This window comes from Mycteria americana, chromosome 2 (genome assembly GCF_035582795.1).
Source record: "Mycteria americana isolate JAX WOST 10 ecotype Jacksonville Zoo and Gardens chromosome 2, USCA_MyAme_1.0, whole genome shotgun sequence".
Lineage (NCBI taxonomy): Eukaryota > Metazoa > Chordata > Aves > Ciconiiformes > Ciconiidae > Mycteria > Mycteria americana.
In genome coordinates this window covers 36,584,584-36,598,928 of record NC_134366.1, presented here as the reverse complement: position 1 = coordinate 36,598,928, position 14,345 = coordinate 36,584,584, and the positions used below count along the sequence as shown (strand labels likewise).

Below are 14,345 nucleotides of genomic sequence, written 5' to 3'. Positions count from 1 at the left end.
CTCCCTCAGCGGCGGACGTGAGACGGCAGGCCTCGGAGCTACGGCAGCCCTCGGAGCTGTGCCCTCCCTGTGGCTGCGCAGCGGACGGGGCGCGGCTCCCGCCTGTGGGCAGCCCCTCACCTCAGCCGGAGCAACCCTACTCGGCACACGGGCAGCGGATGGTCTGGAAAGTTTGCAGGCACCAGGCTTTTTCTACAAATCCATAACTGTATGCCCAGATGCGTCCTTCACCACACAAAGGGTGGCGATCAGTGCATGCTGATCCTGGCTTTGAAGCATAAACGAAGCAGCAGCAGGGAGGCTCCGTGCTTTGATGACAGCCTCTCCGCCGGCCTCGACGTACCCTTCGAACGTGCTCATCCGATTGCTTTGTGCGCTGTGTCAGTGCTCATCTTTTGGTTTCACATACAGTGATTTGCAATTTTCCTGTCTTATTTAATACGAGGATGAAATTGATGATGCCATTAGCGAGGCAGAGGTGCACACAGGAGACTTGTTACAGTTGAGGCCGGGACTTTCCCTAAAGAGGTAATGGAAGGAGCACGCGGGCTTAGTGCCCAGCCAGGGCCGGCCGGCACAGGTACAGTGAATGTAAAATGAGAGCTAAAACCAGTGTAAAGCAAATAACGATTTACTCTACCAGAAGACAAATGCTAAGGGCTCCAAAGCAAGAGTAGGCTTCTAGACAAAAGTAGTACCTTTTGTTACCAAAAAAACCCCAAACAGGTATACATGTGCAAGGTCTTTTAGATTGGAAAAACCTTTGTTGTTGTTTTCAATTATATTTGTGCTAAGCAAAAATACTATCACTACCTGCAAAGTTGTCTCTTCCTTTAGGCTACATGGCTACAACAAAACTACCGCTAGAGACTCCAGGGACACAGACAGGAGACCTGCAAACCGTTTAATATGCACAACACGCTGTAAAGACCCTGACAACTTGACAAAGTAATTCTACACGGATGCTGTTACTGGCTGTGAATTCACACATTACACTCCCCTTCCTCCCTGAGACAGACAGACACATTTTATATTTAGTATGGGAGAAGCACAGAAGGGGAAGGAGCCCCTTGCCCTCCACCTAGGATCACTGACCAGTCTCTACTAAATATCCAAGGTACATCTAAGCCTTTTCACAAGATAATTAAAAACTAGTTAAAAAATGATGTTCTACACTCTAGGAATGTTATAATAATGGCAAAATATTGATTTGAAAGCCAGCTATTTAAAAAATGAGACATGCTTAACCATTGCCTAAGACCTACGCAATTAGGCTTTACCAGCTCAGAGCACTCTGTGTATGACAGCAAACCATTTCTCCCATGCCAGATTCCTTGGATTAGAGTCAGAAACAGTTAATGTGTCTAGCTGAACGACAGATATACACCCACAAATAAATCATACAGATGAACAAATAACTTATCTATCCCATGATAATTATGTTCAAAGTTCATGACTGCTCTCTTGGGAAAACGAACCATCAACAAGTACATGTTAAACTGAGCTCTTTATTTAATGACCACTGTTAATGGCAAACATACTAGCATTTGTCTCTGCTTTTACCTATACAAAAATTTTCTTAATAGAAGTATAAAGAGATTTTTCAATAGAATTGGAGGTTGCAATTTTGATTCTAGAAAATGATGATTTTTTTTTTTAGGATAAAAATAAGAGTAATTCCAGTTAAGTGCAAATTTCACTTAAGACATTACATCAGTGTCCAGTTTTCACAGCCAGCAACATTATGAGATACAATGTACCTGGATTTCATGTATAGATATGAATAAAAATTCTCCAAAAAAGTACTACATGAGTACCAAGAAGTCAAAAGTATGCCTTCTAGTAAGGAAAGTGAGTTTCTTTTACTTGGACGTCATCAACATGGGTGAAAAGTGGTCAGAACTCCTAAGCAATATTTAATGCAGTTGCTATTTTTATGATCCCACCTGTTTTCCAACTAAAAAGAAGTATCATGAAATAAATGTAGTAACTTGTTAGTATCATTTAAGTGGAAATTTTAAATAAGTTTAAGCACAGAATAAAATTTTTAAAAATTGACTTTGATAAAACCAGTTCATGATGATCAAAGTACAGTTTAGTAAGACTGAATTTGGCAAACATTTAAAACTGACAAGTATTTTTAACTCAAAATGTCAATAAAAGCACAGTACATTATTTCCTAAAAGTAAAAAGTTATGCTACCAGTATAAAAAGAAACACAGTTTTTTTGTAACTATTAAAATCTCTGTCTATAACAATATTTTCCTGTGGGAAACCTCATCTCGGAAATACACACATACATTTCTGGAACTGCATTCCCTAATGGGTATAGCCACGGGGAAAAATACTAAAGTAGCATAAACTTCCACTATTAAGCTTGTAATAATCTCTCTGAAGACTGAAATAAAAATATTTTTTCTATATTCTTATTTACCTTTTTTTAACCGTTATTTACATTTGTTTGTTTCTTGTAATTCTATCATAAAATCCCCATTTACTTATGAGACTAAGTAGAGCACCTGTAGAAATGATTGCTTATTCGGACCAGAAGAGGGAGCTCAAATTAATATTTTTATTTATTAAGTTAGGGCAGTATGTTACAGTGTAGAATTTAAAAGGACTTTTAAAACATTCATTAACGACTCTTTGATGTATTATGCATTTAAATTAAAGTAACAGATTAACCTCTCCAATTGGCATCTGTAGTAATGGCAGCATAGCTCAGAGTTAAGGTAAAAGGCCTTTTTTAATCTTTGAATTTGGGCAATTGAGCGTTCCATTCCTTTCTCACTCAGATTCCAGCTACCTCCATCAGTCACTGTATGACGTGCGTGCACTCTCAAGTGCATTCTTCCCTCCCACAGCTGATATCTGAACAAAAAAGCAAGTTGTCCTGCACCAAATGCATTCAACGTCACCTCTTTTCCTCTGCCCATCAGGCACATAAAGGCATCAGGCACACAGTGGCATTCTCTCTGATGGAAATCAGAGCTTTGTGAGCTTCTCCCAACTCTTGTTATAAAGTCTCAGTACACACATACCACCTGAAAAATCTTCAGTCCAAGAGACGTCTTCAAGTATTTTTAAGGACTTACACTTCTCCGTTTTCAAAGGAGACTAACAAAGGTAGCTCAGGCTCCGCTTTTGCCTCCTAAACAGCTGCCTCTGCCAATTATTCTGTACCAAGTTCTTGCTGTGCTGCTTTGTGGATTTAAACCACCACACAAAGTTAGCAAATTTTAAATTTTCCTGTCCCCTAACTTTAACACAACATATGCTGCCACAGCTGCGGATATGGACAAAGAATACAAAAGCATATCTCCCTTCTTGAGGGACTCAGGCTGTGTTGGATTAGACATGATGAAAGAGTATCTGTTGGATAAGTAAGCTGATATGAAACACTCTATAGTTATTTGTTTACATGCAATAAATAGCATATCCATTTCCACCTAATGTTTTCAGAAGTTTAGTGTAATAGAATCACTGCTATAGACAGTATCAGACAAACAGAACTGGGAGAATGGTACCGCTAGAGAAATCTGGGATAAAGTATACAAGCAGAATGCCTTCAAGTAGCTAGTAAGTACATGTAGAAATGAGTTTACATGCGTACAGAACTTCACATGTAAAAAATATTTATACGTTGGCCTAGAGAAGTGTGGGAGAAGAAGGGTATGTTTGAATTTTATGTAAAGGCGATGAAACCAACAGAAAGAAAAAAAAACATTTAAAGAAAAGATTAAAATGTCAATATTAACAGAACAAATCCCACCAAGTAAAAATCCATGAACAAGATGAGTTCTAAGGACTCTACAAATAAAGAAAGTGCGTCATAAAAGTCTAAGAATAGGACATATATTTTCTTTGCCCTACTACAATGTAATACTTAAATACATGCCTATTCTCTCAGTAAATAACAGTTCTGTAAATCTCTAAATATGATTTTCCATTCTCAAAGGAATATCTATGTAACAATTCTGGAGATTAGAAACACATTGATTAAAGTACCAATTTTATTACAACAAGATAATTAAAAATTAATTTCAGCAATAGAAGAAAACAGCAGAATAAAGAAATTAAGAAATACAAGTATACAGGTAGGCCCAGCAAAAAATACTCTTCAATACAACGATTAACACTGTGCCATATAATAAATATTTCTTTATTAATCTCATGGCTTCTTTGATGGCACTGGACTTTTCTCTTTCCGTTTAACAGCCTTCTCCTTTTTCAGCTGTAACAAAGACAGACACCAACAGTGGTTCAAGCATTAATTTGCAAGTCGGCTAGTAATACAGTATTAAATCTCTACATCCAGTCATAAATTTACCAGAGTGATATATGCAATGGAGAGAGCTACAGATCATTTTTAGCCCAACCTAGCATTGCTTACTTCTGCATCATAGGACAAAGGAGCACTTCCATAGCTCTGCAGCTGCTACCCTATTCAAACCAGGGTTGCCTTTATGTCTGATAATGGCAATCTAGGTATTTATGTAACCCTCGAGGCCAAAGTGCCTCAGAAATGTTCACGGTTTTATCTTTATGTCAATGAAAAATAAAGAAGTTTTGTTACAGACATGTAACAGACACAGACTAACCAGCATGCACAAAATCCCATAGGAAGTTTGTTGCTGAGGTAGATGCTAAACCTCCATCTCAGTGTCTCCTCACTGACCCACAAGGTCATGTCTCCCTCTCATAAGATTCTTCTACACAGTAGGCTCTTATAGCACGGTATGATTTACCAACACACATCCATTTAACTCTGCCATTTTGTAGTAAGACCATTAATCCAAACAAATACATCTGTTGTTTTTAGGAGCAACAGTTGTTCTGAAGTATTGTTACATTAGTGAATGAAATTCTATTTAGAGCAATTACATAAAAGGGATGCATGAACTTTTGCATCTCATCTAACATAAGATATCATGTTGCTATCAAAAATGCAAGGAAAAATAAAATAGTATTTTCAACGTGCTTTTTTCCCCCATAAAATAGCGTCAAAAGGAAGCAAGGCCCCAGTCCCGATTTGAATGTCTACGAATGAACTCACTGCTAAGCAATCCTGTTGTTGGTCTACACAGGAACTAATTTTAAAACATTTTTCCATATTTGGAGGCTTGAGGTTTGTATCTGAAATTCCTACTACCTTTTGCAAAGAAAAGAAAATTTTAAGGGGAAAAAGAAAGATAGCAACTTGGATTTGATAGTAACATGTTTTCTCCTATAAACTGATACTATATTTGTAACATCTTACCATATTTTGTGATGATTTCCAAAATGAAGAAAATTATTTAAAATTTCACAAAGCTAGAACAGCTTTCTCATTAACAAACACCTTGTTGCAAGCAGCGAGCATAACAGCAGTTAAAATTTTAAAAGTTAATTATGCAACATTGCTTACAAAAGAATTCATAAACAGTCAAGACATACTTCCAGCGGAGATGGTGGAGCTAAGGAGCTAATGGGGGGAAAGAATAAGTATTTAAGCATCTAAGTAAGCTACACTACAGGGCATTTAAATTTACGACAGTCAGTGGCGTGGAGGAAGCACCTCTAAGGGGAAGTATTTTGTTTTACTGTAATGGAGAGTTACCTCAATAAAAATCTGCCCAGTTAAGCTAAATATCATCCCAGACATGACTGACCTCTGAAATCCTGCTATAGTTCATAATTGTATTTAAAACTTTGTTTTACAGAATCACAGAATGAATTAGATAGTAGTGACTAGGTAAGGGCTGGGACCACAGAATCACAGAATCGTATAGGTTGGAAAAGACCTTTAAGATCATTGAGTCCGACCATAAACCTAACACTACCAAGACCACCACTACACCATGTCCATAAGCACCTCATCCAAACGTCTTTTAAATACCTCCAGGGATGGTGACTCAACCACTTCCCTGGGCAGCCTGTTCCAATGCTTGATAACCCTTTCAGTGAAGTAAAATTTCCTCATATCCAGTCTAAACCTCCCCTGGCGCAACTTGAGGCCATTTCCTCTTGTCCTATCACTTGTTACTTGGGAGAAGAGACCGACCCCCACCTCTCTACAGCCTCCTTTCAGGTAGTTGCAGAGAGCGATAAGGTCTCCCCTCAGCCTCCTTTTCTCCAGGCTGAACAACCCCAGTTCCCTCAGCTGCTCCTCATAAGACTTCTGCTCCAGACCCTTCACCAGCTTCGTTGCCCTTCTCTGGACACGCTCCAGCACCTCAATGTCTCTCTTGTAGTGGGGGGCCCAAACTGAACACAGGATTCGAGGTGCGGCCTCACCAGTGCTGAGTACAGGGGGACAATCACTTCCCTAGTCCTGCTGGCCACACTATTTTTGATACAAGCCAGGATGCCATTGGCTGGCTTGGCCACCTGGGCACACTGCTGGCTCATATTCAGGCAGCTGTCAACCAACACTCCCAGGTCCTTTTCTGCCAGGCAGCTTTCCAGCCACTCTTCCCCAAGCCTGTAGCATTGCATGGGGTTGTTGTGGCCCAAGTGCAGGACCCTGTACTTGGCCTTGTTGAACCTCATACAATTGACCTCGGCCCATCGATCCAGCCTGTCCAGGTCCCTCTGCAGAGCCTTCCTACCCCCAAGCCAATCAACACTCCCACCCAACTTGGTGTTGTCTGCGAACTTACTGAGGGCACACTCGATCCCTTCATCCAGATCATTGATAAAGATATTAAACAGGACTAGTCCCAGCACAGAGCCCTGGGAAGAAGCTTTTAAGAAGCTAAAGAAGCTAGTGTTTTCTCAGGCAGACAACAAATGATATAATGCATTCATATGCCACTTAAATCATATATTTATCTTTTTTAGACATCCTTTTGTGAAAATATATTTGAATTAAGCAATAAATGTAGTAACTTGCCCGTTCTTGATAACGTTTTTCAAAGTAAGCCATGTCATCATCTTCTGAATGCTTTCCATGAGAAACTTGCCTTGTGGCACTAGAACTACCTGAAGAAAAAAAAACCACACAGCTTTTTTCATTAATGATACTTGCTATTCCATTAGTTATGTTTTACTTTTGGCAAAATACATTTAAAATTAGAACTCACCTTTATAGGCAAGTAACAAACCCCAGCAACTGGGACCAAACAGTAACCTCTTTAGTCTAGGCTAGCAGCTCTTCTAAATAGTCTTGGAGGAGTTCAACAGTTATACTAATTGCTAAATTTTTACTTTTTTTAAAATTAGGTATACTAATTGCTAAATTGCTAATTGCTAATATACTGAAAAAGGGACATCAAATAAGCATAACCGATCCATAATTCCATGCAGAAAAGACTTTCTGGCAGAAAGCAGTTTCACAGGATTGCGCTGAATATGTACGATCCATTCAGATATGATGAGCTTCTAGTAGGAATTAAAAATTTTAAAAACTGATCCAATGAATAAGTGACACCATTAATGGGGAAGATACCAAATGCTAGAAAAAGATAATTGAAGTTAAAAAGCACATTGTGACCAAAAATAACAAGCAGTAACAAAAGTTATTCTAAGCACTTCAAGTACATGAATGTTGTACTAACTTTTCACATAATAAGGCTTTAATATAATTTTAATTTTTAACTTTGATTTTAGCCCTAAGCATCCTTCAACTCATAAATAAAACCAATTAATTTTATATTAAATACTTTTCGTAAAACAGTATTATCCTACTAATATAGCACCTGCTATCTGTGAGATGGTTTGAGCAGAACTAGAAGGTCCCTGAAATGCTTTTAGAAATGGATGATCCATGCTGGTAACAGGGGATTCTAAGAGTTCAGCAGAAGGAGCCCCTGTTAAAAAATAAGTTGAATGAAAACAAAAATTAACTTCACAAGATATATTAAGAACATACATGATGGGGTCAAAACAAGGCTACAGATTAATATCTGCAACACTCAGTGCATACCCCATAAACATGAGTTTACAAAAGCGAAAAAGGCTTCAAAAGAAATGAAAAGCTTTGTTTCTTTAATTACTATGGCTATTCTACAGTTTCTAAACTTCTGACAAATCCAGGAAACCAGATCAGAATTTTAAAAAGAAATAATGAGTACATGGCAATAATAAATAAAACAGTATTTCAGGACAAAATGTGTCCATTACTAAATGACACAAAATCACAGAGCAGCAGAGGTATCAAGGGCAACTAACATGCCTGTCAAAAATAAGGTTCTACAAATCACCTCTTTTTTTTATGCTGAACAGCTATTAACCTTTGAGTTTGGAAAAAAAATATGCTATAACTGTATAACCAAGAAATACCTGGGCAGTATTAGGCTGAAGGATTAACGTAAATATAACATGGAAGTATTAAGAGAAAAACAGAAGTTGCAGAGTTCTTTCCAAAAGATATGCTCTACTTCAACCAGAAGGTACTGGGCTGAACACCAGAATTACTGATAAAGAGGTTTTTTTATCAATTCACTGCAGGAAGTTGGACAAGATGGTCATAGTGGTCTCTTCACACCTAAGGACTGCTGCAAAAAAAAGATCTGTCTTAAGTCCTACTCCTATTGATCTGGTTTGCCTTTGAACTTTGAAAGTCTAGGTTGAATTACTACTTTTCAAAACTACTTAGTTGGAGAATTAAAATTTCATCTCAGGTCAGCTGCACTTACCTATTCCACTGTCATCGAGTCTCATGTAGCCTTCTGCTAGTGAACTAAAACCAGTCAGTCCTCCCATAGCAGCATAAGGAACATCCTGCCCCACAGGCTTTCCTTGGGCTAAACGCTCTTGTTTAGTTTCCACGACTGTTTCATGGGCGTATGTTGGCTGACCACATGCACAGGTAAAGCAACTATGAAAGCCCGAACACTTGGAACCTAATTAACAAATAAATAAGTGTAATGATTGAGATTATAATGGAATTTATACTTCATCGCAGACAAAACGGTCTTTCCCTAAACTGATCTTCTCAAAAACTAGAGTTCCTTCACTGCAAAAGCACCCAGCTATGCTTTCTGTTTGGAAGCACGTACATGATTTGGGGCAAAGCAATCAGCTATCTTTGCTGAAACCTTTTACAGCCTCTTTTCATCATGATATGAAAATGCTGTATAAAACAGGAGAAAGGATGAATGTGGGGATTAGATCATAGCGGTCATCCAGTCTCAGCGTCTCATTCAGTCAAGTTTTGAGTGCCTCCGAGAATGGAGATTCCACCTCTCTGAGCAGCCTGGACCAATGTTGGTCTTCCCTTGGAGCAGACATTTCTTTCCTAATATCTAATTGGATTTCCTATGTTGCAACTTGTGTCCATTGCCATTAGTAACACCCTTCTCTATCCCTCCCCTGACAAAAAATAAAAAGAGAAAAGATTCTGTCACTGGGTAAAGAAGACAACCTGCCAGCATTTTGGCAGTATTATCTCCAAAGGTGTACAGCACGTGTCAATATTGCACGGACAGAAAACTTCAAATCACAACTTATGATACAAATCACAATTTAAATGTCTTTTTAAATTAGCAAAATTATCTGGGTAGTAAACAGAGGCTATGGCAACAGCAAAATAGGTTCTACGTAAGAGTACCATTAGACTGACTTTCAGGGTTTTTTTAAGCTTACATAGCCACAGGATATAACTGAAATAGTTATACAAATGACACATGACATTCAGGAACACAGAATGAAGTGATATATCTGCCCCAGCTACAGCTAAGACTGTCATCAAAGCCCTGCTGGAGCAATGATGTGAACAAGAAATTGAGGAACTGATTTTGCAAATGTTTCATTATACGAATTACCCTGCTTCCAGCTCCCAGTTACAGTTCACTTTGCAGAGCACCAAGAAAGGTTTTTTTTAAGTCTTGTGTAATATGTTCAAGGATCACATTCTTGGAAATGTTAAAGGCTTTTTCATATCGTTTTGGGCACTCCTCAGTAATAGAGCTCTTACTCTGTGTTTGGATACAGAATAAAGTATATACAATACATAAAGTGCAACAGCAATATTTTTTCACTTACAAAGGGAGCACATCTCTAATTTATCTATCACATTAGATTTATACAGCTCTGGGCTAGACTAATACCAGTACATTAAAACAACATAAGTCCAAAATAGAAGCAAGTCTTGGCACTTCTCTGTGTAATCTCTGAAGCCCTCAGAAGTGTCACTAGAAACACTAGAAAAAGTGCAAAATGTAAAAGATTATTAAAAACACTGTGTTCTAAGGATTCAGTTTGAATCATCCAATTGCACATTTAAGACTTTCATCTTACTTAGAGCAAATTCTTGACAGGCTGTCATAGTTTATGTTTTATTCTGTGGGATATGATTCTCATCCAGCAAAAGCTGTTTATGATTTTTCCTGTACAAATTAGACAGACTTCATGATAGAAATTTAGTAACAGTATGGAACTCTAACAAAAAAATCTTCAGCTTATGTAATTTGAGGTTTCAAACTAAAACATCTTTATGCATTATTTAGTATCTATGTTTAATAATTACTGCTGTTTCATTACAATAACCTCGAACAACTGAAGCAAAAAGCTTCCTCTTAATGCCTTCTCAAACCTTTTGCTTGAAACTCCATTCCCATTTGCATTTCTGGGCCCACAATCTGTATGCTCAGGAACTGCTTTGTTAAAGTGCTAACAATAGTACTATTTGGGAACACAGCGCTACTTCCTATTGAGTTGAGAAAAGATATAAAAATACATTAACATTATATTCAACCAGGCAATAGAGGAATGTAGATCAACACTTTTCTCTCTCAAACTACCAAGTTCAAGTAGAAAAGCCACATGCATGCAGCAGTGGAAATGACAAACTGCAAATGGGGTGCTTTCATAGTGCCTAACTTTAGGTGGCTGTCTCCATATGTACCTAACTGGATCATTCAGAAACTTACGCTCCTTCACAGAACTTGGGGAAGCTAAGGATGTTGTTCTAAACCCTCCTGTGCAGAAGGCGATGTCTTCCTTCCCATTTCCCATCCTTCTGCAAGGACCAAAATACACATCAGTGACAACTGCAGCACATACCTAATACTCTGGGCAGAATACAGATCCCTAACATGCTGTTCCTGTTAAGTTTCCTAGCAAAGAATGCTGCAAGTCCATCAATAACTTACAAGAGTTACATGAAAATCCAGGTGCTGCACTGTGCTGATCAGCAAAGTGTTTGCATCTACAACGGATGGGCTGTGTGCCATTTAGAGGGACATAGTGATAGGACTGGCACGGACAACGGCTCACTCTACAAGGCACGCAAATAGGACGGTCTTTGGGAATCACTTCATAGTCTGTTTTGTGTTGTTTATACCTAAAACAGGCAAAAATAATAACTTTTACACCTCTGTTAGTATTTATCAGGAAACTACGTGAAAGGCTTATAATTTATCTTGCAAGTTCTGTTTTGAAGTATCTTTAATTATATTACTGTTAATTGTTAATTTTCAATTAAATGCATAATATCACATGCTTTTACATCCATTCATCATGTAACTATCACAAATCCTTATGTTTCATTTTGACAGCACTGTCACAATCAATCTGCTCTACAATAACTCGTGCCTTAAAGCTGAAGACTACAAAATCATTCCAGTCTCAGAAAAATGTATTGAGATTTAGATTTAAGTTCTTATGATTTAAACCCAATTTTCTCAACCCTTAGACCTTAAATTAACTTGCTTATACTGTACTGTAATGTATCTGGAAACATTTTACGTTTTCCTGATTTTAAAAGATACAACAGTTCAAAAAAATGCAAAGATTCCTACCGGTGAGTACAAAAGCACAGCGTCTCTGGTCCCACAAGCTTACAGTCCATGCCAGTTGGTGATCTCCAGCTCACATACAACCTGTTCTGTAACCGAATTGGTAATACTTTTCTTTTGTACTCCTCATATTCCTCAGGGGTAAAGACCTTTCCTCCATCATCATCACCTACAATTCTGTAGGCATGTCATTAAAAAAAACATAAGAAAATTAAGACAATAAAAGTAGGTTTCTTAAGGTATTTTTTCAAATAATATATAACAACACTTTTGCTGTAAATGCAAAAAACCCCCTTATCTTTCATAATACTGTTCTAGTGATATACATTTAACAGAACTATAGCTAAATTTAAGAGAAATTTTGTGAATAATGCTCTTTTAAAAATTTTGCTCTGACTGACTGAAAACCAGGGTTGTACGAGAGAAGGAAAAAATTAATAAAGCAAACTACCAAGCTCCTTTTCATACAACAGAAAAAGCAATGGGCATCAAGGGTTGTGTAACCAGCCAGCTCTGCCTCACACTTCTTGAATGACCTCTGACAAGTCACTTCACCCATCTGTACACCTAACTGTACCACAGACTTGTATCAGGTTATCTAATCTTAGTGTAGTCTGAGTAAGATTATTCAACTGGAAGTAGGGAACCACACTGCCATCAAAGTAACAAACAATACACCCAAGCTGTCTTCTACTTTGCAAGAAGACTATGCTAGTTTCTGTACATAAAGTTGACAGCAGCTGTATCCCACACCTCGGACAGGACCATTTGTTTAAGCTATCACTGCGTTCAAATTCAAAGTCACCAAATAGCTGGAACTCCAGAGCAGCATCCAAATTCTGTATTTACAGAGACAACTGAAGACAATAAGTAAAATCCGTAAAATAAAATTTAGACTTAATTGCAGCACTTAACTATGCTGAAAGTTAGTTTATTAATATCTGTAAATATTTCAGTTATTATTTGTTGGCTGTGCTAAAACACACTGAATGAGTGATTCTTTGTCAAATATTCTGTGGATTTGTATATTGCCAGTACTGTACAGAACCTGAATAATGTGTCAACACATCACTGTCATTTGCACGTCAATTCAGCTGACACCCAGGGAATCAGTGCATAACTACTTGTGTAAGAAATACCACTGTGCCTGCTACCTCTGATGTTTTACTCAACGTTTCTAAGCTAAATTAAGGCCACATTTCAGTATAATGCCTGAGTTCATGCTTATTTTTGCTCAAAATCAAGTCTTCAAGAGGAGCGACAATGAGATTGGCGAAGACACATAGGAGTGTAAGGGCATGCGGTTATACACTGCAAAACTTAATTCACGATGCACGAAAGCCCGTGTTTCCTGGAAGAGAAGCACAGTTGGCAGACTACCCTCTAACACCGCATCACACAGACGTCCTGCCAGGGCGGCAGGTACGCAGGCCTGGACGTGAGAAACGATGCGCTGCTTCACTCGCCGACAGTCAGTATCGACAACGTGCCTTCACACCGGCGAGGCGTACAGGGCTGCCGTCTCAAAGGCCTGCCTCTCCACCGCAGCTGCTCCAGGCCAGGGAGAGATCCCTTCTCCACGGACAGCCGCTCTCGGGCACCTTCACGGCGTTAGTCCGGGCGCTTCCGACTTCACCGATAAATGGCCGGGGCGGGGGGGGAGAGCGGTGTTGGGGAATGTGACACAACGGAGCCGCCGCAGGTCCCGAAGAGGCGGCTTCAGGACGGCGGGAGGCGAGCGGAGCGGCGCCCGGGCCGCGAGGATCTCCTCAGGGGAAGCCCCGGGCCGCGGGCAGGCCGCAGGGGACGCGAAACCGCCCGCAGGGGACGCGAAACCGCCCCGGGCCCGGCGCCAGCGCAGGGCGGAGCAGGTTGCCAAGCGCCGGCAGCCCCCACGGCCGGCCTGACGGAGCCCGGCTCCCCCCCGCCAGCGACCCCCGCCCCACCGCGCCGCCCCTCTCCCCTCCCCAGCGACGGCGGGCGAGGTCCGGCCCCGCCCGCCCTTCTGCTCACCGCCGGTACTCCGCGTACTCCTCCAGGGCCGTCGCCTCTACCTGCAGCCGCTCCATGCCCGGCCCCGCCGCCCTTGGGCCGCCCGCGGGCCGGCCGCCTGGAGCGCCGGGCGCGGAGAGGGGACGGGGAGCGGCAGGCGAGAGGCAGGCGGGGCGGCTGCGCGCCCGCGGCAGGTGGAGTGCGCGGAGCAGCACGTACCGCATCTGTAGGCTGAGAAACGTGCGGGTAAGTACCGGGTCTGTGCCAGCGTACGTGGGCACGGCAGACCCCGCGTCAGGGTAGGCACACACGCGTGGGTGCTCGCACAGCCTCCACGGGATGGTGGTCACCCGTCGCACCCTGCTATCAGACTCGGGAAAGACGCCCTCGGTGAACTACAGTGCTTGGGCATGGACACACGTGTAGGTACAGGTGTGGTGCCTCAGAAAGGGCACTGACACAGCCACCGACAAAACCAACCACCCGAGAAATCACATCCACCACTGATTCCCTGGCAGAAGTAGGGGAGGGAAACCTCAAGAATGCTCAAGCTGGAGATGGGGAGAGCTCAGGACCTCCTCTCACAAGGGGAACCTGCGTTAGATCTCTTTATGTACACCTTGAAACCACACC

The 14,345-nt window shown here is 40.7% G+C and overlaps 1 protein-coding gene across 1 annotated transcript; it reads right to left on the bottom strand.

Annotated features, from left to right (window-relative positions):
• Positions 1-4,062: 4,062 nt before the first annotated feature.
• Positions 4,063-13,870, bottom strand: FAM221A (family with sequence similarity 221 member A). The gene is made up of 7 exons (XM_075495558.1): positions 13,734-13,870; positions 11,724-11,897; positions 11,076-11,266; positions 8,619-8,825; positions 7,680-7,790; positions 6,875-6,963; positions 4,063-4,234 (listed from the first exon to the last, which is right to left on the bottom strand). The coding sequence occupies exons 1-7, from the start codon at positions 13,787-13,789 to the stop codon at positions 4,172-4,174; spliced, it is 891 nt and encodes a 296-aa protein (XP_075351673.1). The 5' UTR covers positions 13,790-13,870; the 3' UTR covers positions 4,063-4,171.
• Positions 13,871-14,345: the final 475 nt, after the last annotated feature.

Excerpts from the sequence above, each read along its gene's own strand:
- FAM221A (XM_075495558.1), bottom strand. The coding sequence starts at position 13,789 with ATGGAGCGGCTGCAGGTAGAGGCGACGGCCCTGGAGGAGTACGCGGAG. Across the intron at positions 8,826-11,075 it reads TGGATTTTCATGTAACTCTT|GTTCCAAGTGTTCGGGCTTT; the intron begins GTAAGTTATTGA and ends TTTGTTAATTAG. Across the intron at positions 7,791-8,618 it reads ACTCGATGACAGTGGAATAG|GGGCTCCTTCTGCTGAACTC; the intron begins GTAAGTGCAGCT and ends ATTTTTTAACAG.